Here is a 25,554-nt window from a genome sequence, read left to right as displayed (position 1 = left end):
AGGGTCCTACAAATGCTGTTCCGGTCCCAGGATTGCGGTCCTGAAACTGCAGCCTCCGATACTGCAGCTACATGCTAATGCTAATAGCCGGTATGATGTTTATCATGTTCACCATCTTAGTTTAACATTTTAGCATGCTAACATTTGCTAATATTCAGTAAATGCAAAGTACAGCTGAGGCAGATAGGAATGTCATTATTTTTGCAGGTATTTGATCACAAAATCAAAGTACTTAACATCTCAAAAATTTGACCTGATGATGGCACTAGGGGAGAAGTTAAGATATCACCTACAGTAAGTGAGGGGGACATGAATGCCTACAGCAAATTTCAAGAAAATCCATCTAATTGTTGATGAGATTTTGTACATAAAACCACAAATGTCAACCTCATGGTGATGCTAGAGGAATAGTCAAGGTATCACCCAAGTGAGTAGGATTCATCCTCTTGGGACCATGAATGTCTTTATGAAATTCATTGAAATCTATTCAATAGTTGTGGCTGACCAACCAATGGATGGACCATTTTTAGCCGCACTGATAGTGTTGCTAAAAACCCCAGCACCAGTGGGTCCTGAACAACCACACCATGTTCTCTGATTCTTAGAAATAGGCTATTTCTAACTCCTCCTATTTTATTTTTAACTCTAAAATTAGAGGAAGACTACTGATTGAATAAGACAACTGTTGTTTTTGTCCCCTCTTGATGTCCCAGTGTCCACTTACCCTCTGGCCAGCTGTAGAACTGGAACAATCAAGGTAATAACCACAGCCACACAAACAGATAAACCAAATAATGTGCTTGAATTCAGCTGAACTATTATACTATATGAATATTTTCAAGACCTCTGCTACTAACCCAACAGTGTTCCAACAATCACACAGTGGCATAACACTGTTTTTGACATCCTTATTCACAGCCATGTGGCAACTCTCCAGCAGGATGAAGTGTAGAATGAATGTTTTATGAATGTGGAGTCTCTTTGTGTGCCACCACCCTCGCTGCTGATGACGTGAAAAGGGACTGTGACAATTGCATTATCCATACTGACTCTTTCACTGCCAGTCCATGCTTCTCCCAATTGTTAAGTTAAGATAAGGCTGTCTCCATCATAGCAACCCAACGAGAAAGAGAGGGAAGAGAAAGGTAATAGAAAGAGACATTAGAGTTCACAAACAGCTACAGTGGTAAACCATTAGAATAGAAGTAATCCTCCACTCGATGCACTTGTGAATTTGTTATGAATTTAACTGTTAACTGTATTATGTATGTATTATGTATGTATATATTCTACATCTTTAAATAATGAAATAAAGATCATTATGTAGCCTTTCAGCAGCTCTTCTCATAACCTCAGCGTCTAATCTAGGGAGAGAGATCTGATGATGATTTCTGAGTAATTTATAATAATACGTAATAAAAAACAAACACGCATTTGTTGCCAGTATTGAGTCCAATATATCTCTGTACTAAACTGTGCACTGTTCCTGAATCTTTCCTGTGCAGATCTGTCACTGACGTCACACTGACCTCACTGACTTTCTCTTTGGACACTTGAGTGAAATCAGTTAACCACGCTTGATGTCTTTTTTCCACTTTTTGTTATGTTCTTGAGCCGGGCCGAGCTGTGACAGTGACTCACACTTGAAGAGTTTTATGTAATCGAGTCTCATGTCATTGTATGTATTGAAAATGCTTAATCACGCAATGAATGTGTTTAATCACACTTCAGTGTTTTTCACACTGAATTAGAGCAGCTGTATTAGCAGCAGTGGATTCTCTGCAGGCTCTAAGTATCGCATTGAACATCCTGCTAATTAGCATGACATTGTAGACAGGTGAAAACCTTGTATCTCCCATACGTTAGATTTTGTGACCTGGAAGAGCTTCAGATTGACCAGCATGTATTTGGAGGTTTATGCAGTAGGTTTTAAAGCAGTTTGTACACCTAAAAGATTGTCAAATTTTCTAAATGCAGATCTGTGCACAGCCTTTTGCTGTGCTTTGCATTTTCTTACCTTTGCAAAACAGGAATGCAACAGTTGAATGAATGTGATGAGGTTGCATAATGTGTACTGTATTAATGTAGACTGATGACAGACATCAATACACTAAGAAACACTGAGACAATATTAAATGCTTCCTCATTACTTGAAACTTTGGTATAATGTTTGGATTGGACCTTTATAGCTGTGAAAGTGGATCTGCAATGTCTTTTCTTATGTTACTCACATCACAGTTCACTATGTTTTTAACAATTCACCAGGCTTTAGAGAACTTTGTGAAACTTTTTGAAATAATTTCTGGTTGTAGTAGTGCATTTATGTTTCAGGCTTACTGGCGAAATCGACCTGAAATTTCTCTGAATTCACCAAGAATGTGGATATATACCAGCAGAAATTTAAATAAATCATTGGTCCAGTTTGGTTGTGAATGCAGTCTGAGACCGCCTCAAATAATGTTCTCCTCAGTTAACTTTCAAATACTTATAGGTGTTCGACTGTAAGCACTCTACACAAGATACAATATTTATTGTCATAAGGAGAAACTGGCATCACTAACAAGTAAACAGCAGTGAATTTCATAAAACCCTCAATTATCTTTATCTTGTGACTTGTGTAACTTGCATCGTGGCATGTAGAGTAACAAATAAAAGTAATTTACACTGTAGTTATAAATTTTTTAAGCAGTAGGTCCAGAAATGTAGAAGCAACATCATATGATTAACCAGTGGTTCATTCCAATACATGGCCAACAATGTGACCCTCTGCAAATAGACAATACCACAAGCAAACAAGAGCATGATTCATAATTGCTATGAGCTTACAAATGCCATACCTGTGCTACAAATTGCATTTTGCCCTACATGACCTTGTAACCATGGCAACACTGCATTGTCATTTATGAGGTGGAAAAGAGTAGACAGTACTTCCTGCTCAGAAAAAAAAAATAAAGGGGTGAAAAACTGAGAGACCAAGAATGGATGTTTGCATCGGGCTGCAGATGATTCTGGTTCTGTTGCTGCTGTCTGCTTTCATGACTGACAGTAAGTGATGCATTTCCATAATCCTTCAAACTGTATATCAATCCATAACTACATCCTCCCACTCTGCCTATTACCTCATCATCATGGTGCGTTATTTTTTCATTTGCATAATGAGAATGACAAAAAGGAAAGTGTGTTTCTGTGTGCGCGTGCCATTCTGCAGCCTGGCAATCAGCAATTAGAGGATTCTGCTGCCTCCAGCTATTAAGTCCAGTAAAGTGTTTGTCCTGGGTATCCCCATTCATAGCAACAATGGCCTAATTACTGCTTAAAAGCTGGGAATCCAATGAATGACTCACCGTTCATTAAATCAGCTATAATGGAAAATGCAATCTTAAAGCAACATTAATTAGCAGGATGTTCAATGCGATACTTACAGCTGTACAAAAAAGTAACTTCTATCTAGATTAACTGTTAGAGCTAAACATTAGCCAAATAAGTTACTTAGTAACAACAATTAATACGTCGTAATTTACTCCAAACTGTCCCAAGTGTATAGCAAGGGGAAGAGGGAGAGGTTAGACCACTCAATGAAGTGGCTGTTATTGGCTCAATTTGTGAGTGAGAAACATTTTTCATTTTATGTGCTTCTTATTTATCAAAAGTGTGAATTCATTGAAGAAATCACTCCGTCTTCCCTGTCTCCCCATACATATGCTGTATCGCCTTTAGCCATTTCATTTTAGACCTACCAATTACTACTTTAAGCAAGGACTTGGTGACACAGGGATGGACTCCCATTTAGGATGTAGAAACCTTGAACAGAACCATGGCTCAGGGTGGGCAGCCATCTGCCTCGACCGGATTCAGCCAACACACAATCCACACAGAAATACAAAAACTGTAAGTGGTAGTGGTACAGACAGAAAATGAATAATGATACTAATAATGATAGTAATATAAATGATAAAAATAATAAGACTAATAATAAAAATAATTGTAGCAGCATGTGTTGAGCAGGAACATGGTGGCAGCAGGAAGCCCGCAACCACAGATACAGACTCACCTGCAGAAAGCCACAGAAGGAGAGAGGAGAGAGATGAGAAAGCTTAAAACTGTGGAAGAGGGAAGAAGTTGAGTTAGCAACATGCATTAATGGGATAAGATTGCATACAGATTGAGAGGGAAAGGAGGAGAGAAGAGCTCAGTGCATCTTGGGATGTCCCATCCTAGGCCTATAGCAGTGTAACCAGCCAAGGTTGTACTGCACAGTCCTGACTCGAACTTGCGATCTCAGGTATGGGGTATTGGACGCACTAACAATTAGGCTAAAACCCACTGAACCTAGCATCTGTCGCTAACACGTCTCTTAAGGCGTCGGGGAGTGAGGTTTACTCACTCCGCAGTGCTCTAGTGATGTAATAAGATACTATGAGCTCTTTTTTAAATTATATTCTGGATTTTACAGGGAGCCAGTGCAGAGAAGCTAAAACCGAAGAAATATGACCTCTTTTCCTGGTTCTGGTCAGTTAACATGCCGCAGCATTCTGGATCAGCTGAAGAATCTTAAGAGAGTAATTCGGACAGCCTGATAATAATGTTTTATGTAAGAGTTAAAGGACATGTCCTGATCAAAGATTCACATGACGATTATAAATTAGTCATAACTCATCATTGTGTTATTTTCACTTTGTTATGTGGGAAATCCTGACATTAAAGCAGGAACAGTTGAAACTTCCACAACAGCTGCAGTATCGACCAGAATGGGAGAGATCAAAGGTCACTGAGGAGACAAGGATTTACATAATTTGTGTTGCCAGTCAGTTTCAGAGCTCATGCTCGGTTCACTTTCTCCAAATTTTCCCAAGACCCGTGCCACTACAAGGCATAAGACAAAGATAGGCCAAATGAAAACTGCATTCTTGAATTAAATCAAGGATTATCTTACAGCCAGATGAGAAGGGTAATTTAATTTTTCATCCTTTACATCCTTGGTGACAAACACAGGAGCCCCCACTCAGTGCACCTCTCTCATCTCTCTGCGGACTCAAAGCTACTCTTTGTCAACATGATAGACTTTCAAATAATGGATAAAACAGTTGTAAGCACTCTCAATCGGATTTTAAAGAAGGGGTCAGCAGATTTTAGAAGCTTCTTAAAATCAATGTCTTTGTTTTTACTGACAGTGTGAAAGGCTTTCCTTCTCCTACACTGCAGTGGCTGTAGTGAGAACAGTGTGTGTATGTGGAGAAGATTATATAACACACAGAGTGAAATGTTGCATGTTTCAGTGCTGCCTCAGCATGTATTTTTCATATGACGCATGTGTGGATGTATACTACAGTATGTGTTCTTGAAATTCATTTCATAGAGTAAACATTTGACATCAAACTCCATCTTCTCATTTTGGTCATATAGTTCATACATACAATTCAGCTTGTCGAAATAAAAGCTGCTTCTCGCCCTTCTACCAAAGCTCTCCTGTTCTTGGCATAGAAATTGCAGTGCTGAAAAGGTAGGGGGTTGTGATTTATCTTTTACTGCTTTAATTTTCCAGTATTTTCATATTTGCAGTGCTTACCCTAGGAACTTTTCAAGTAGGAGTATAGGAATGAAAATACCAGAATACCTGGTTAGCTTACTCAGAACATATAGCCAGCATTTATTTGTTTTGTTTTGTTTTGTTTTTGTGCAATTGGTTAACCACTTCTCAAAATTAACCACATCTCCATTAGTCCAAATAGTTTGAGATCATTTCATTTTGTTACTTATTTTTTTATCTATTTTTTGCTTTAAGTTGGGAGACTCAGTGTCTTTTCCTTTTGCCCCATCAGTGTACTCAGTTTGAGGAGAATACCAAACCAAATTAAATAAAACCTATGTTGACCTACCCAGGTAGTGTTTTTTCCTTTAAATAGACTGTGGTGCAATCTTAACGCTTATCTGTACAGGTGATAAAGAGATGTGGAGTGAAACAGCCCTGAATGGTGAGATGCTCCTCTGCACACCTGCTGTGTGTCCTCTGCTTGTCTGGTGTATGTCAACGGCAATTTGCCCAACAGACAGTCTCTTTCTCTCACAAATCATCGGGTGCAAAAAAAACAACAACCTGCGTAAGCAGGGCAACATTTGATTATTCTATATTAAATGAATATTACTAGATCTAGAACTATCTATCTATCACTCAAAAACTTGAGTACCTTCAAGATTATTATACATTAAATCCTTTTTGCTGCTGCACATGTATAACTCTGGTGCTAGCATGCAACAGAGCAATTCCTCAATTGTGCATTGTGCTTCTACTCCTATTGGTTTTTAGTTAATATCTTATCAAAAAATCACCACATCATAAAACACACAACTCAGTTGATATGATATTAATTCTTACCAAAAGAACTCATCACTCTTAATAACAGAATACACTGAGTTAGCTAACGTTAGCTAGCACATAAAGGCAAATACTGAAACACTCACCAGAGAATGAAGTTGACAATCATTAAATCCTCGGCAGACCTTCGACCAGTTACTCCATGTAACGCATTTTGGGACGGATTTCGTTCAGAAGAACCTTTAACCTAACTTTTTATCTTGCATTTATACTTTATACTGCGCATGGTTCACTTCCTCTCATCTTTTCATGGGATTCGTTGACAGTAAGAAAAATAGAGAATATCGCCAGCTTTAGCCTTTAGTGCTAGAGAGGAAAACAGAGATGCTTCACTTTGACAGGTTTGTATCTTCTCTTCTGAATAAGCATGGCTAGTAATGTCACATTTATTAACTTTCAACACTGTGTCTCTGTAAGACAAATCACAACATTTCAAAAATGTGTACATTAAAAAATAAATTGGAAAATAATGACAAACTCATAGAGGCTAAGCAAAAAGGATTGGAGGTGACTTGTATTAAATTACTGCTTGTAGGTAACAGCAGGTGTATAGATGAATCAAAATAATAGTCTAATTTACCAGCGAGCCAGGTGCCTTGAAGTTCTGTTATAGTTTTGCGCCTCTGTGTTTTTCAATCTCACATCACGCCCTGGCTCAGCTAATGGAGCCTGAGATACCTTCAGTGTCTGGGGGTAAGAAACATTTGCAATTACGCTTTATACTTTGTTCTTTTCTGGAAATTGACTTAGGCAACTGGCGAGACACATTAGTTGTAGGGCTGTAAACAATATCCAAGTCTCGCTGCGAGAAAATGTCCGACACCTCATCACGCAACACTTGAGGCGTGAAGAAGAAACACTTCTGAGAATTACTAAGTTCATCTGGCCCTGAGATATCTGTTGCTGTAGCCATCTGGTTGCTAGCTGCTCCTCAGGTTGACAGCTACACTTGAAAAGAATGAACAGCCCACAGCACTTATGTTTCACAGTGGTGTGAAGAGATTGTGGGAGCGAGCTGTCCATCCTCACTGCAGACAGTGCTTGTTCAGAAAATAAACATTTTTGTTCTTTGAACTGCAGCAGGCAGAAAGAAACAGTAGCTTCGGGAGGAAGATGTTTTCTATAGAGACTAATTTGCTTGCATTTGAGCATTTTGGATCTCAGTGCCTTGATGTTTTGAACTGACCATCATCACTGAGAAGAGCATACTCATGCAAGTGACCTTGTAAAAATCTGAAAAGCTTTTTGTGCCCTCACAGTGACATTTCCACTGAAAGCTTTTTTTTTTAGAAAAGGCAAAAGTGCCATATTCTTACCTCTTTTTGTATATGTAGATAATACCTTGAGTCAAAGAGGAGGAAATGGCTTTTGAAAAGTACTTGCCAGATGCATTATGGAGAGCTCATCTACAATAAGTACTTCTTATTGGTGTTGCCCAGAAACACAAGCTGCAGTTATTGCTTTCTTTCTATCACGCCTGTGTCATAGGCATCAAGGAGCAAATACTAATCAGTCAGACACTTAACCTCCCTTTTCCATGCTCTTTAAATCAGCATCTCATTTTAAAACACATGAAAACGGATTATCATACCAGTGTTATATGTAAAATAAGGAAAAATGGATTTGTTGTGAGATTTCAGCTTTACACCTTAGCTGTGATTTTCACCTCTTACAATCCTATCTGTGCCTCCAGAAAAAAAATATACTGCTCATTATTTCCAAATAGCAACAGCACAATTTTTTCTTCTAAATGCAGCATCATTTAGAACGCAGACTGTGATGCAAATGCAGTGTCATGGCACCTCTTAGCAATTAGCATGCTGTCTCTCCTACAATCCATTCTCATCACATCCTGAACCCTAGCCTTTTTATCGAGCCTTGACTCATGTCTACACAAGCTGTTTTTATCCGCCGCTCACCCCATCTGTTTGTTAGCCAACCTTGACATCTTCTGACGACCTCTTTGTTTCCATGTACTTCTTTCTCATCTCAAGCTTTAAGTTATTTTGTTCCTGACCATATATATTTATGTGTGCTTTATTAATCAAACTAGATCTTTGTTGAACCGAATTTTTTATCACTTTGTTGTCTGAGCACTTGTTGCCTCCAGAAATAAACTGTAAAAAGTCATGCAAGTAGACGCTGATATAACAGATGAAAACAACACCTACAGACAGGGCTGAACAGGCACAAGTCCCCTTTAAGTAAATTTAGCAGCAGATCTCTAATTCTTTTGTTTTCTACGCTCTCCTGTCTGACTGAGTGTCCAACCACCAGTACCTTTTCTTAAGTCTGTTCAATAACTTGAATATGATGACTTAAATTTTATTGTCTCCGTAGTTCTACACACACAATCTAAGGTTCAACAGCACAAGAATGATTACTGTGCAGCGCGGTGAGACACATGGACCCACAGGAGCAGAGCAAATTAATTTCCAACTTGTAGAAAACAGAAAATGATCCGCTTGAAAGTAATAAGAGAAAAATAGAGGCAGGAATAAACAGAAAAAACAGGTTACAAATACTTTCATAAAAAAAAAAAAAAAAAAATTCCAAAAACGGAAATAAAAAGCATATTTGTTGGGGACTATTTTTACTTATAGCCGCAGGTGTATGGTGTATTTGTGATTTACTCAAAAAAAAAACAGCGCCCATGTTCTAGGGTAATGAAGGGACATGTTGATGTGTGCAATAGTTCAATTATGTATTTTGGTTAGTTTGTTGGACGTCAGTGGAAGTCTATAGTAGAGGAAGGAGCTATGTCAGGATTTGTCTACATACTAGGTCTACCTGTTAGTAGGGTTAATCAAAGGGTGAGGGGAATAATACAATGTTCATACTTATATACATTCATACTTGAGCCACTGGCAGCATGACAGACTTTGTCACTATAGCAATCGTGTGTAAGAAGAGATAATTGTTTGCTGAATGTTGGCAAACAGAGGGAAATGGATTAACATCTGGTTGGCCCATATCTGATCCATACCAGTGTAATTTGCACACAGATGGTACCTGCTTTCTGGCAAGATAACAGAAAGCACACAACAAAATGAGAGAACACCTGTATATGAACAATAAGCACTGCCGACCCATTTTCCAATTCCTAGTCATTGTGGCTGTGAGCGACAGAGTAAGCTATATTTGCTGTGACGTACATGTCAGGGATCACTGTAATCTAACACCCACCATAATCATCTAACTGATGTGTAGCACAATGAGTGTCTGAAGAGAGTGATTTTAAAGCAGCAATAAAAAGGTCCAGTCTATGCTGCAGCACAAGTTGGGAATGTAAAACACTCCCAACTTGTTTTCAAATCAGAGGTAATGTTGGACCAGAACAAATTCAGTACGAGTTTTCACCTTCAGCAGCAGTTTAGTTTCACAAACAAAATGATATGCAACTCGTTTTAATGCATACAGATTAAGATGCAGTGATGGTGTTGCTGCAGAAAGAACCTAATCACAGGCTTGTGTGATCTGGATGGTGCAGTTGCACTCACATGCATACAAAAGCCGCCTTCCAAATATAGTATATGCCACCAAGATGAGTGTGTTATCCCACAGATAATGAGCTGCTGTGGGTTGAAGGCTCCAAAGGGAAATGGGCACACAAAGTCAATGTGATAGGAGGAGAGAGAGCTTCTATGGATGCTTTCTTATCAAAACCCTCCACATAATAATATCTTTAGGCAATAGCTTGTTATGCAAGGTGCAAAACCCCACACCACAGACTCACACTGAAAGGTTTCCCAGATGTCTAAAGTATTTTGCAATAAACATTCACTATTTGTCTCCACTACAACATCATCTTTGATAAAAATCAAAAGATCTTTTTGTGGCTTGGTGATCTTGTTTAGTGGTTGTGTGTGCAGGGAAGGATGTGGTGGGAGTTGAATATGAGAGTGCAATTCCCTTGTATGGATTCCCCAGTTTAGCTCCCAGACGCGTATTGATTGGTCATTGTCTCTGTCCACTGTGTGTCACTCGACTGTGAAGACAGAGGCAAGTGCTCAGGTGAAGCAAAGCGAATATCCTCTTGTGTAAATGTGTGTGTTGTGAGCACCTAACCTAAATGAGTGACAATCAGCGAGGGAGAAAATCTAGCAGTTATTGGACCCTTTGCTTTTCTCTTCCAAAAACACCTTCTCGAATAATCAAGTCACAATCAGGAGTGAAACTCAAACCGCTAGAGAAAGATGTCATTCTGTCAGTTTTATGAACAATCATCATAATTTCACCACACAGAGTGCAATTATTCAAAAATACGCGTGTGCATGCACTCTGCAAACCTCGCTGTCAAACAAACAACCCCCAAGGAAAAGTTCCTTCTTTTCTTTGTGACAGGATGTGGCACTGATCCCATAATAATCTTGGATCCTGCAGAAGGAAGAAAAAGGCTGGAAAGAGCAGAGTCATTGGTTAAAATGCTGTCTGTATTATCATATTGTATAGAACAGTAAATGAAGAATATGGTTAATATTATTGCAGAGCTACAATTTGTGCCATTTTCTACAACAAAAAACCCTTTATATGTGACATGCTGTATGTTACTTAATATGTGACTGTTCGGTAACAGTCAGTATTCTTAAGCTGATGATACACAGAGCAACTTTTAGAGCAATCGTGCAGGGCAACATTGCCGTCATTGGTAATGAGTAAAGATTACTACCGTAATCCCCTTCCTCCACCACTCCGCCACCCGCCCCGCCGCCATCCGTTCAAAACATAGTCAGACTTGCCTCTAGCAAGATTGCCCAGCAACATTGCTCAAAAGTTTGCCCCATGTATCATCAGCTTTACAGCACTACCTGCTTCTGTGTCATTATCAGCTGATCAACCTAATACCTGCCGCCTGTGCCTCACTAAAGCTCATTGATTTGTAATTATAAACCATTAAGAGACCAAAGCCAGGAATTTATTTATCTTAATGCTTGAAACATGGTTCTCCACTTGCATGCAAACATACTTCTACATATTTGTGGTATAATAACAGAACAGTGTTAACAAGTTTTGAGTATTTCTGGGCCAAGTGTTTTCTCAGTTTGAAAGACAAAATTGTAAATAAAAGCAAAAATTTTAAACTTAAAGCTAAAGTATTGATGTTGAACCCTTAAAAAATGTTTATGAAAAGTTTTTCAATTCATAAGTATTTTGTATTGATTGATTTCTATTTTTGTTTTCTTTTTCATTTCATCTGTCTTCTTTCTTCAAATTACAAACAGGTTTTTATTTCAGTGTTTTTCTTATTTTTCTACAACTGACTTCATCAACAGAGAGGGTTGTGGCATCGTCGACTGAAAAAGGATGAGAACCTTGCTCAGTCATGAGCCTGATATAATCTAGCTTGTGCCCTGGTGCCATTAAGGTCCATAATCTTCAAAATGGTTCCTTAACTGTGATCAAAAACACAATAAACCATCATTAGTAGTATAACTAGCACGTGTCGTATAGACCTCCTGTTTCTAGTTTCCACTAGTTTGCTAATTTGACGAGAGAAGAGAATCTTGTTGTGTTTATTGCAACTTGTGGCTTATAGGTAGTATTGTTAATGGAGCACATCCGTAGTAACATGTCATACCACAGAAGACAATAACAATACAAAGTTATTTCAAGTGATCTTTAGGGAATGAGGATGATCTCCAGACATGTTGTACAACTACAATACTAAGTTAAAATCTGTTGTTTGTGGCCCTGGTGAGATTGTAAATGAACGTTTCTGATATGTTAAACTTGTGAAAAACAACATTAATTTGATAGCTTCATGACCTTATTTTGCTGTACAGGGATCACACTCTCACTGATGCATATCACTGCATTCTGGATGCACTCACAACTCAGCAGATGAGTATGAGTGCATGTGTGTCAGCTCAGTCAGCAATACCCTTGTCAGCCCCCACATTAATCTTAATTAACCCCCCATTGCCGAGGTGTACTGGTGTGACAGCATTGTGGGATAGGTGTCGCTGCCATCTCAGTGGGTGGTGACGAATAGGAGGACAAAAAATACATCTCCCTCTACATAAGTCTAAAATTTGAGGGTCACCGCTAGGAAACATGTTCCAGACAATAGAAAGCCACTGTACAAGGTGATTATAGAAATACCTAAAACACCCATGCAGTTTTCATCTCTGCCACTAGGTAGCTAGGCTTTTTCAGCTTAAGAACTAGTTACCATTTTTTCACCATTCCCTTTAAGGCCCACAACGTGTCTATTTTTTTTTTGATTGAAAAGGTAGATAATATACAAACAAGTTAGGGAATGTGTTAACAACCAAGAATGAATCCATTTACAATGGTGGAAATGATACTATAGAACACTCGAACATAGCAGCAGACAACATAGGTAACTCATACAGAAAAACAAGAGAGATAAAGATAAAACAAATAAATAATTACATCCAAACAGACAAGGAGCACAAAAGAGAAAGATAAGAGACATTAAAAAGCAAGGACTTAGATATAGATGAAAACCATTATTATTTACAAAACCCATTGGCAGTGCTGCAATCAAACTCTCCAGGTGTTTTGTGCAGGCTTTACCTCAAGAGGCTCAAGATGTTGTTCACTGAATGAGACCACAAACATAACACATAAATGTAAAAAGTAGTATCATTGTGGATCTAAAAAGATCAATGACTTTCTCCACTTGAACTGTAGTTTTGCCTCTTTGGTGGCAGCATAAGTATCACTGCTGAAGTGAATTACTATTTTCAGTAGTTCTTATTTAATGTGCTTTTATAGTGTTTCTCATTGCAGGTTTTCCTTTTATCTTTGCTTTTATGTTATTCAATGTCGAGCACTTTGTAAAGTGTATTTATAGTGTGTCACACTTACTTACTTCCCATAGATTTCTCCTGTTTGGACCAAATATGGTGTCAAATGTATCTATTAATATGCACACCTCTTGCCTCTCCGCCACTTTAAGAATATGATTGGTCTAAAACCACATGAGCATATACCAAACTAATCTATGTATAAATGCCCAAAAGGGTGATATGTATTTTTATGTATATGATTAGGTGTTTTTCTTTGTTTGTTTAACTTTTTAAAATGTCTTTCTTTTATGCCTATTCTATTTAAATGTTCATTGTAATGTTTTTTTATGATGACCCAGATGAAGGCCAAAATGCATTGGTCTCACAGTAAAGCTGTTCTCGACACCACAAGTGCCGGATTTTTGACCTCTTCAGACTATTTTCACCAGTTATGCAACAGTCCTATGTGTGGGAGTTTATTTGAAGTTGTATGTGGAAGTGGCCAGACAAAAAATAGACAGTGTTACACTTTGGACGCTGAAAAAAAGGAAGTGCACCACAAACCCATGTTGTAAATAGGACTAAAAGCATTCATGTTTTCTTCCAGGTGAGTTTTCTCCATGCACTCTAAACACAAGGTACAGATATTATGTGTTAGCAAGTTTTGTGACATTTCTGTCATGTCTTTCTTTTGGCTAGAAATGTATTGTATTGAGAAATTAAAACACACCTGGAAGAAAACATAAATGCCTTTATTCCCATTTAGAACATTGGATAGTGGTGCACTTCAGCCTCTTGTGGCCAAAATTAGTTTTACAACAACAAACAATTTGAAAAATGATGCTGACAAAAAAGGAACTTAGAAAAGATTTGTCGACAATGTTCTTTGCATCTTAGACTGTGACACAATAATGGCAATACTAGCAGTATTGCAGCGTTACTTGGATTAGTAACTGTAATATTTTTACTGTTTTGAGAATGGTAATCCCTTACATTACTAGTTACTGGGAAAAGTAATAATATTACAGTAACGCGTCACTTCCGAACACTGGCTACGTTTCCAAGCTCTCTTTTAGTCTAATAAATAAACAATATAAACCAACATATCAAGAAAGAAAATATTCTTACACCTGTTCTCCTTATCAAACAAAAAAAATACACTCATACACCTTCTGAATATAACTTTCTCTTTTTCACCAAAGTTAGCCTTGTTAACTTAAAACACACTTCATTCAAACTCAACAGACACAAAAAAAACTCACCTAAAACTTCTTGGTTAGGTTTTCCACTGTTTCAACAATCAGCAACGCTGGTTTGGTCAAAATTAACCTTTAATTCACAGAGTTAGATGTGAAAGTATTCTGGCCCTACATGCTGTCGCTGCCTCTCTGATGCCAGAGCTCGCTCTTCTCCTACTTGATGCCCCTCCTGACTTTTTTTTATCGCCGTCATACTCCTTTGAAGCCTGAACACTGACTTACACAAATGTTGATCCAACCTCACCTCCAGTAGCTCCAGACAGGTCTAAAGGATTTCAGACGTAACTTGAAATTCTACCTGTTACTGCATCTATTATAGAGATGCATTTAGGCAAAGCACTGGACCCTTAGGTATTTTTGTCTCTGTTTGTCAGGAAGGGATAGACAAATGCAGCAGTTTGTAACGATTGAGGGAACTGACTGAAGATACTGTTGACCTTCACCACTTTAGGTTATTCCTTTTCTTTGATAATCTATCATGTGCAGAAGGTTCCCTCGACTGCCTGATGAATACCTATTAAAGACTGTCAAGTAATTCTTTATGCAGTGCAAACTGCTTGCAGGCTTCAAAAGTGATTTTCCTCCCCTGCTCTCCAGGCTTTCATCCGTCAACTGAGTTTATATTCACTGTGTTAATTTAATGCCACATATGTGTGTACATTTGTAAGGTGTTTTGTGTATACATTCACATCGCTCGAGGTTATTTTGCTCAGTTGCTCGTGATGACTGATTATCGCAGGGCTCAGTCAACAAAGCAAGAGATGAAAGACTGTTGTCTACAGTGAAACCACAATTATTCTTTGTGAGCTCTGTCATTTATTGGGAACTGGAGACTGGAACAACTAGATGTGACAATCAAACGTACAATGCTGTGTTAAAACCACAGCTTAATGAGGGAGAAGCTTGAGACCAACATCAGTTACAGAGTTTCCACATGAGTGCTAAGTGTGTATGGAAATATTTATTATCTGCTCTCACTCCAATCAAAGTCACTGATCTTTATAAAACAGAAATCATTCTGGAAAAAGACTACAGTTAATTGGACTCGTGCATTCATTAGGGCCTCATGATAATTCTCGTTAGCTTTGCTCTATAAAATTCAGATCTTTATTTATTATCGCTATTTACTCTAAGATGTTTTCTAAGGACTTTCTTATGTTTATAGTCTCACTCGTAAAACGCTAAATAAAAGTTATTCTGTCTCTGCAACAAACTTCAGAGGAGATTCATTTATTTTTAGCGAGATTATACCATGACTGTCAAATCTTGCCTCACGTCATCTGTTTTTTACGATTTTTGAAACTAAAAAGTGAATATTTCTGTGGGATTGTAAACTACTGTCATATACTACAAATGTATGTTAATGAGATTACTGATGATTGATCAACCTATAGCAATGATTTTATCCTCAGGAAAGGTCCCTGCTACTGCTGATAGTTTTCTGCTGGATGAGGAAACTGCTACCTCAGTAGAAATGATTCAGGTAGAATCAGCAGGATTTGGTGTAGAGATGTAATTCATTTTTTCATTCCTTCAGCCTTCTGAGTCTTTACAATGCAAGCTTGCAGGCAAGAGTTTGAAATATATATGTTTAATCATTAAAAACTCGTTCAACGTTCAGCATTTTTGTATGCTGATGTTGCTGCTCACTTGTTTTGCTGTCAAAGTTTGACCAGGAACATAGCTGTATGGCTCTGCAGTTATAAACAGGAAGGGAACTAGGTTATGAAAAAAATATGTAGAAACTGATCTCCAACCATCTGTTCATAAGATACAATATAAATACATGCATTTTGTATGCCCACTGAGAAAAATAATCCACTAAATGGTAGGCCTATACACCATAACAATGAGCATGTCACCCTCTAATTATCACAGACTGAAAGGCTTAGAATTTAAAGTCTAACTTACATAAGATTTCACTTTGCAAGCACATTTTGCCAAATAAAACAAAGGTTAATAGTAAAATGGCTAACTACACCAGTTTCTGACATGTTGCTGTGACACTAGGAGAGATTACTATGGTAATACAGTCAATTAATGCCACAATGTCACTGATAATAACATTACTGTCATGTAACAAAAGCCATATGTACCTGCTATGGTGCTGTCCTGTTTGAGCGTAAGAGTCAGAAAATTTGATGAAGTATGTGTGTATACCTCATGAGGAGATGAGTAATGAGATGACAAAAAGACAAATGAACATACAAAAAACAGATAACGACATGTAAGAAGGTATCACAATAAAAAGGGAATATGGATCTGTCCAGTGTGTATTGAGTGAGAATATCAACGACATAGGAAGGAGCTAATAAATAGATTTAAAAACCATAATAAGTATTTTAAAATCAGTTTGTTTGGAAGGGAGCCAGTGCAGAGAAGTTAAAATAGGAGTGATGTGTTTAATTCTTTTGGCTTTAGATAACACTCTGGCCGCAGCTCACAAGGTTTTACCAACAGAGAAGTCAACAAAGAGTGAATCTGGGTCCTCAAACCCTTGGCACCTACTAAAAGAATCAAGTTGTTAAATGACAGATACATCTGTAATTGTTGGTAAACAACCTTTTCAATATGTTTATCGAGGAATGGAAGGTTTGAGATTGCTCTGTAGTTCTCAACAACATATGGATCAAGATTGCTCTTTTTTCCTATATCGGTAACAAAGTTCTGGGACGGTCAGTCAGGCTTCATCCCTCATTTCTTCAGAGCAGTCAGGTTGAGTAATTAAATTTTGCTTAAATTTGCTTTCAAAGTCAATGGAAACTATGTTATGCAAATTACACTCCGCTCCATTGTGTGTGACTTCACCACACAGAGTCATAACAGATAGCAAACGCTTGAGCCGGCAGGCAATTTAGAGATAAACCTCCCGCGTCATTATATACCGGATATGAGTTGGGCTGTAATGGCTTCTTTAAAAACAGAGGTTTTAATTTTATTTTTTTTATTCTTTTGACTTTGATTAGAAATGTAATTGTGTTGTCTTGCAAATTCCATCAAAGCTTGGAAATAATTAGAAGAGCAAGGAGAAGAAGAAGAGGAAACTGACACTGCTGTAAATGACAGGCTGTGGAGTCATGGTAAAAGAAAACGCTTTGCCAATACTGTCCTATTAACATTCATGCCAATTACGCAAATTTGAATTGAATCGGGCCCTGCGATGGACTGGCGACCTGTCCGAGGTGTACCCCCTCTTTTGCCCAATGTAAGATTCGCTCCAGCACCCTGCGACCCTGTACGCAGGATAAGCGGTTGACGATGGATGGATGAATGGAAAAATTTAAACATTACAAAGAGAACAATTATTTCCACTAGGTTCATATGGTTTAACATAAAAACATATGCTTCTATAGTGACAATAACAGATGAAATCTACAGCAAACGTTACAAAATAGTCCTTAATCCACACTGACAAAGTATACATATAAGTATATATTCCCACAGTGGTTTTTCTGAAGTGTCACAGTTCTGCTGGTAAAACATGACGGCATTAATGATGAAGCTTGAGTGCTCATGAATCCTACTTTTTCCTAACCTCTGACCTGTTTGATGACATCAAGCAGAAAATTCAGCCTCATTGGATCAATAGGGGCTCACAATACTTGTTGACTACAAGACAAGATTATTAACACAAACTCAAAGCCTGTCTCTGGTTTAGTGTTTGTATCTGCTGCTCAGAGACATTTCCATTTTTCTTTTGCTCTCCATCTGGCTGTCAGCACTGTGGATGACTGCACCAATAACAAGCTGCCCTGTAAAGGGAGATGCACTAGCTGGTTATTAATAAAAACAGGGTGAATTAACATTAAAACTAGAGGGATTCCCTGTGTTATATATCCTGTTTATTAGATGCTGCTGCCAGAGACCATGACATGATTTACTGATCTAAAATAATCTTTCTAACAGTATCATGTCATTTACAAGCCAACATCAAAAGCATTGCAGAACTGCAAATGACAAAATGATATGTAGCTCCTGCATCCATTGCTACAATTACAGCAGAGCCGTAACCATAGTAACGTAAGCAAATTCAGAGCTCCAGCCATTAATTAAAAGTGTTCGTTTCTTTAGAAGGAATTAAAGTTAATATTGGACACATAAAAAAGTTTCTTCTTGACTTCTTGAGCATACAGTGTCTTTATGTGAAGCAGAAGTAAAAGATTTAACAATGCTGTATAATGCACGCATGTGTGTCTATAAAAATAATAAAGAGAATTTGGAAACAAGCTAAACAGAAAGACTTGAAAATGACCACATAAATAATTTAACGTTGTTGCATCACACAGCAGAAGAAGAAATAGGTTGTCCACCTAATGTCAAACTGTTTACTGTCAGCCGAGGACAGTTAAAATTGTACAATTCAGACTTCATTTATAAATAAATCTTCATTCTTTTAGCATGGGAGTGCAGATTGGATGTTTACTGACTCAAAGTCTTTAGGAGTAGGAGAGAGGAAGAGGTTTACAGAAAAGGAAAAGAAGGAGAAGAAATAGGTAAGGAACGATTGTTGCATCTGACAATTTATGACTAAGTTATTGAAATCTGGACAGAATCCACTGATGCTGGTGCACAATGTGTAAAACAAATTTTATGGATTCATTATTGTCATAAGAGCTACTAATAAATTATTTTCTCCAACTATTATGATAATCAATTAATCAGAGAAATATTTTAAGAAATAAAAGTAAATGTCATGGTTTCCAGCTTCTTATATGTAAACATTTCTGCTTTGGTCCTCTATGATAGCAAAATGAACATCTTCAGGTTGTGGACAAAACAAGACATTTGAGGATGTTATCATGGGCTTTGGGAAACACTGATCAACATTATTCACCATTTTCTGACATTTTATAAACCAAACAACTAATTTTTAATCAAGGAAAATATTTGACAGATTAGCCAACAATGAAAATAATCGTTAGTTGCAGCCCTGATAGTCATAGTGCAGACTACAATACATTTTTCTTCCATTTTCTTTAGCAGAAGAGGCGTTCTTTCCTCAGAAAACTTGGCTATAAGACTAAGTCAGCAAAAGTGGGGATTACGAGTTACTCTTACTATTATCTTTCATTATGCACTTAGATAAAGCATTTTTTTGTAGCTTCATTGACACAGACAGGATCTTTAAGCGCGTGTGTGTGTGTGTGTGTGTGTGTGTGTCAGTGCCCCAAAGACAAACAGCACAGCTGTGCAAGTCTCTCAGTTCAATTAGCTGTGGTAGCTCATGCAAATCAATATTGTGGATGCACCCTTTCTTTTACACAAACGCATGCACACGCACGCACGCACACACACACACACACACACGCACACACACACCCACACTTAAAGGAGCCAAACTGCAACTGACAATCAAATTACTGAAAATCTCTGGCTTGGTTTCATGTATTTCTGTAGTGGTCACACCTGCATGACTAGGTGGATAATTAAGTTATATCAGGAACATAAACCATACAGACTGTCTTGCTGATTTAAATTAATTTAATTAATGCACCAACAACTGTTGTTCAGGGCATGTATAGCGACTGCATCCTGAAGTCTGCTCCTTCTCACTGATAAACCGGTTGCTTCCTGGATGTGAGATGTGGGCTTGTGACTGGGATGTCACAAGTTTAAATAATTGGTTCAGCAAGGAAAAAGCTCCCTCTTTAAGGGAGGGTAGATGTAGAGATCCCCAATAAAACATCTTCAAGGTTCTCTTGAGTAAAATGAATGACTTACAAATAGCAATTTTAACCATTTTTGGTTTGTTTTCTTTGTTTGTTTGTTTGTTTGTTGTTGTTGCCAAAAGCAGGAAGAGAATAATCTCTGTACTTAGCAGCATCTGTCAGTGTGTTCTTGAGCTGCTCAGAGGCCTCTGGGGTAAGGAAGGGGGCAGGACATACAGCTTCTTGGATGGTGTTAGAAAGAACAAGAGTGGTCTTTCATAGTGTATAACCAAATCTGAGATCTTAAGGAGCTCTCTTTGCACAGTCCACATCTCAACTGTGAGGGCGTTCAGATCACCTTAAATATATTCATCCATTGTTATATGATTTTTTGCAGCATGGGGAGCCTCTGAAGTATTGGACAGCAAGCAGCTCCTCTGTCTCCCTCTCTTCTTACAGCAGGAGCGCACGCTGTCCGCGCCACAGCAGTGGGAGTGCAGCGCACACTGGTGAGATACCTCCTCTGACCCGTACAATCCATCTCTGCGTCCTTGCACCTCTCTGGAAACAATAATCCCAAACACCCTCATGGATTTCATGGAAACGATTTGCTCCCCTCATTCCTTACACGCTCTATCTTAACGCGTCTTCTGTTGGGAAGCGAACGCGATGTCCTGGATGTATTTTCTCCGGAGACTGTAAAGTGGAGGAAAGCGCAGCTCGCTGAGACCATGAGGAGAGCGGCCACGTCCCTTGGTGGGAGCTCCGGAGGCAAAAAGCCACACTAAAAGGAAAGCATTATTTGCACTTTGGAGAAAAAGATCCGTCGATGAGGAAACAAAGAGAGACGAGATGGTAGAGAAGTAAGTGCGTTAACAACTAGTTGAAATTCAGCAAATCAAGGATGGAAAGATTACCAATATTCTGCATGATCTATTCACCCTCAGAAAGTGATGATATGCAATAGGCGACGGGGGAAATGACCATATGCAGAAACGGGTGTTTCTGTGTTATTTTATAATGAGTTTCTAGTGATAGTTTAATGTACTGTGGCACCATTTTCTGCCTCTTGGTATCACAATATTATTCTTATTTGAACTTTAGGATCGGCCTATACATTTTTGTAGCTTTTATTACAATATGTTTTTTGTATGTGAGGCTTTTTTTCACTGAGAAAACCAATTTAACCAGACAAAAACAAGAACATGCAGTTATGTAATACTACACATATTGTAAAAAAAAAAAAAAAAAAGAAAGAAAGAAAAAGAAAAGGGCAAACTATAGGAATAATTTAAATATCACGTGGTTTGAGCTAAGAATTGAGTGAATGATCCTCTCCATAAGTTGTTTACTGTAAAATACTGGCTATGAGGACCTCATGGGGTGGTTATGTAATTGCATCTACTGTAGCAAGCTGTTTGGGAAACAGGATTTTGATGAACAGTATTTAATTTTTAATGAGCGTTCATTCAGTCCTACAATACAAATGATTCAGTAATCATTTGTATTGTAGGACCCAAAAGCAACAGCATAGCATCATGTAGGGGGATATAGCTAGTATAAGCCTGTTCTCAAGCCATTGCTTCAATATAGTATATTTTTTGGAATTTTCGAATTATGTTTAGGTGTTATTAGATTGTGATTATCTATTATTTTTTTTTATTACACTGCATGTACCAATTTAACATTCAAATACTCATTAGATCCAGCTCCAAAGGGGAAAGTCGAGACATAACTGTAGATGTTGGTGTTTGGGAATTACTGCTGGTATGAAGTATGTTGCAGACAATGCTTTGAATAAAAAGTGTTCGACCTGCTGCAGATAAATATAGGTTTTGCAGTGGCGCTGTTCTACAGCTTTCTTATTGGAAGAATAAGAGAAACTTCACAGTAAAGACAGAATATTTGACACATTGACTGAAGTACTGAAAACCTGCAACACATTTGCTTCTCCAATGTTAGGATTCACTGCTTTTCTTTGCTTTACGTGATTAAAAAATTAAACAGTTTTAAGTTTTGCTTAAGTTGGATTTCAGTGGTTTATTTTTCACTGTTTTCTGACATTTAATAGGCCAAATGATTAATTGATTAATAAAATAACCAACAACCAACCAACGAAATAACCAACAAAGAAAATTATAGTAATAACTCCCTATTCTTATATTGGTGGAAATACATGATGTAGCATATTTGCTTTATGTCTCTATTTATGCCTGTATCTAGATAGATAGATAGATAGATAGATTGATAAGTAGGTAGGGTTTGAGTATGAAAGATGCATTCTTTACTGGCGAGACAATACTGATTTGGGGAAAACACAGTGATGTGACAAATGAGTACATCTAACATGAGTATCCCCAGGGTGAGTCTCTTGTAATGAAGAAATTGATCCACAATATACATTAATCCATCCTTGCAGTGGCCGCACCTGACCTTCTTGACCCCAAGTCTGCTGCCCACAACTCCAAACCTCGCCTGTCCTTCTCAGCCAAACCGTTGGTACTGAACACTCCAGATGATGACGAGTGCGACACCCGGACTACTGTCATGAGGTGGAAAACTGTGTCAGCCATCTTCTTCCTGGTGGTGCTTTACCTCATTATCGGGGCGATGGTGTTCAGAGCCCTGGAGCAGCCACACGAGAGTTCCCAAAAGCTGGCCATTCTCGCAGAAAAACTGGACTTCTTGACGATGCACACCTGTGTAAACTCTTCTGAGCTGGAGGATTTAGTCAAGGTAGGTGGAAGCATTAACATTATATTTATAATTCAAATCTTTTCACTTCTGCAGGACCTGGTGATGACTGACTGAAAATATTCTAAATATTGTATTCCACACAGAGAGGAACAGAGAGAATATGAGGTTACCACTGATGCACTATTTGGCACCTTAACCTTGTTTAACGAAGGGCCTTGAGGATTGTGGCTAGTTGTGGACAAACTGCCAAAGCTTTAACTTGAGGTTGGTTTTTTTCAGCCCGTTGAGCAACTGAAGAACTGGTTGGTTTGTACACATTTATTTTGTGTCCCTCGGAGGCTCTGTTGTATTTCCCTTATCAGTGTTTTGCACTGTACTGTGAATAGATATTGGATTGGAGGTCAATAATATGAAAGGATCAGGATCAAGTAAAAAGAAAAAACAAAATCAAGGCAATTTGACTAAATTTGACTCTGATTTTTAACTTTCCATCAAGAAAAATTAATAACTGTCAGTTCATACAAACGCTTTGGTTTAGGGGCCTCCTGACTCCTTGGGCTCCTGGGCCTGTGCATTGTTGCCCTATGTGGTAATCCCTCCATGCTGGAAACAAATTTAGAAATGTTGCTACAAATGAAGCCTGACAATCGCAACCTGGATTTAGGTAAAATATAATAATAAATTATAGAAATGACGCATTCATTAAATTTTCAAATACAAAAATATCACATAAAAATGCACTACAAATATTAGCCATCTAAGAAAAGACATTCACTGACTTCATAACTCTTCCTTAGTGGAACTCACCATCAACCGAACTTGTCAGAGTTGATGAAAAGCATTTCTGCCTGGGGAATCTAGCTGGCATATTGGACATGTGGATGATGATTACTTCTCTAATATACCAGAGCTGAAAGGTCTTTAAATCCCGCGGGACACTGATTTGTCTACGGATACTAATTTTGGCTCTTTGTTTTACCATGTCCCTGATTCTAACCAAAAGTACCCCCTAACGTCCAGTATGTAAGTCAAATTCTTTTATTATATACAGTATATTAATATACCTGTAATGTATGTGGTCAAAAGATTACTCATTGGCTCTTTAGGCATGTGCACAAACTGGAAAAATGGCTAAAAACTTGACTGACTAATGAACCAGTAAGTATTGAAATGACTGTTTGCAATCTTGCATATAGTTAGTTTATATTATTTCCTGCTCCTTTACCTGTAAAAGAACAGTCAAACTTGGATGTCAGATTTCTTTTCTCTTAACAACGAGAAAAATTCATGTTTAAGACCACATTTAGTGTACTGTATGTGAATGGGTGTGAGCATTTGAACAAACCCATGAAATGAACAGAGCAACCACATCCCCTTTTAGCCACTGTAATCAGTTTCACATTCCAGATGTTGCATTATTCCTTACGGCAGAGCATCAGCCATCAGTGTAGTTTCTGACACAGTCTCATGCTGAAAAAGCCCTCACTGTAACAAGCAAGCGTTCTTGTTTAATGACACATGCTCCATTGATTATGAGAAAACCTTCCAGGTATAACTAGATACTAGATTTTTTCTCACTGTCGCATTTCTGGGCTGCAGTATGAATGAAATGCTTACTTGAATATTCACCATCATCCAGAATGGAATGTAAATATTGTAGGTTTAATTGGATATTTCCTGTGTTGGGGAATAAGCATCATTATTATTTCAAATTGGTCAACTTTTCCATCTTCTGGGTTTGATATTAAAGATACAGACGTTTGAGCAAGCAATATTTAGTTGTTGGCCAGGCTGTTGGTTAAATATTTATGAATTTGATTTTAAGTCATTTTTAGTTATGTCGAATAGAAAGACCTTTTACCACGTTACTTCACGAACTGTTGTCCTCTGTGTTGTATTACATTACATTTACAGATTTATAGACTGACCATATGAACTAAGCCTACAAAGGATTTATCATTGAATAATGATCAGTGCCCACCAACTGTATGTAAATGAGACTGTTTTCAATTAAGAGGGGCTGGTAACAGATGACTAGCTTTAAGATGCTGAGTTAATGTTCAAAGATGGTGATGATACTTTGTGTCCTGAGATCATAATCTATCAGATTGACTGTCAGGAGTGGATTTAATGAATGTGGAGCCCTGGACAAGGGAAGGCAAAGGGCTCCTGAATCCAAACCACCTCCCATTTATAATTTCTACCTTAATAAACACCTTAAACACCATTAAAGCTGCGTTCTTGTAAAGAAAAACATAGTTAGTAGTTAAAAGTTAAAAGTTAAAAGCTCATGATACTTCAAGAATGTGATGTTAATGAGCATGTGTTTATGCTCATGCTCATTCCCACAGTTTTGTTTTTGGTATCAACATTTCTTTTCTTCACCCTTGGCAGCCCTTTATTACACAATCACTATAGTTGTTATTGTTGGTGAAAACTGGTAGAGATGATTTAGGTTGCAGACTGTGGATTGCAGGAAGAAGGGGTGCTGAGTGGGCTGAAGCACTAAGCCCTAAAAGCAGGCATTATAAAAACCACCAATTGATAAAATGGTTTAAACTTGTTTTCCCGTTTTTTCTGGTACACAAGTGATGAGAAAGAGGATTTACTTTGCTTTATATACATGTAAATGCTCTGTACTTGTATAGCGCCTTTTTAGTCTTTTCGACCACTCAATCAAGCGCTTTTACACTACATCTGCATTCACCATTCACACACATTCATACCCTGAGCCTAAGTGCTCAAACAGAAACTTTCACACACATTCATACACTGGCGGAACAGCCAGGGGCAATTTGGGGTTCAGTATCTTGCCCAAGGAC

General features: G+C 38.0%; 1 protein-coding gene across 1 annotated transcript in view; it reads left to right on the top strand.

Annotated features, from left to right (window-relative positions):
- Nucleotides 1–719: 719 nt before the first annotated feature.
- The window catches only part of LOC123978135 (potassium channel subfamily K member 2-like), a 51,234-nt gene continuing 26,399 nt past the window's right edge, over nt 720–25,554 (top strand). The window contains exons 1-3 of the mRNA XM_046061277.1: nt 720–757; nt 20,433–20,898; nt 22,455–22,771. Coding sequence (XP_045917233.1) covers nt 20,898; nt 22,455–22,771 — 318 coding nt within the window. The 5' untranslated portion in view covers nt 720–757; nt 20,433–20,897. The remainder of the gene's footprint in view (nt 758–20,432; nt 20,899–22,454; nt 22,772–25,554) is intronic.

This window comes from Micropterus dolomieu, linkage group LG10 (assembly GCF_021292245.1).
Source record: "Micropterus dolomieu isolate WLL.071019.BEF.003 ecotype Adirondacks linkage group LG10, ASM2129224v1, whole genome shotgun sequence".
NCBI classification, from domain to species: Eukaryota; Metazoa; Chordata; class Actinopteri; order Centrarchiformes; family Centrarchidae; genus Micropterus; species Micropterus dolomieu.
This window is presented reverse-complemented; position numbering and strand designations above follow the sequence as displayed.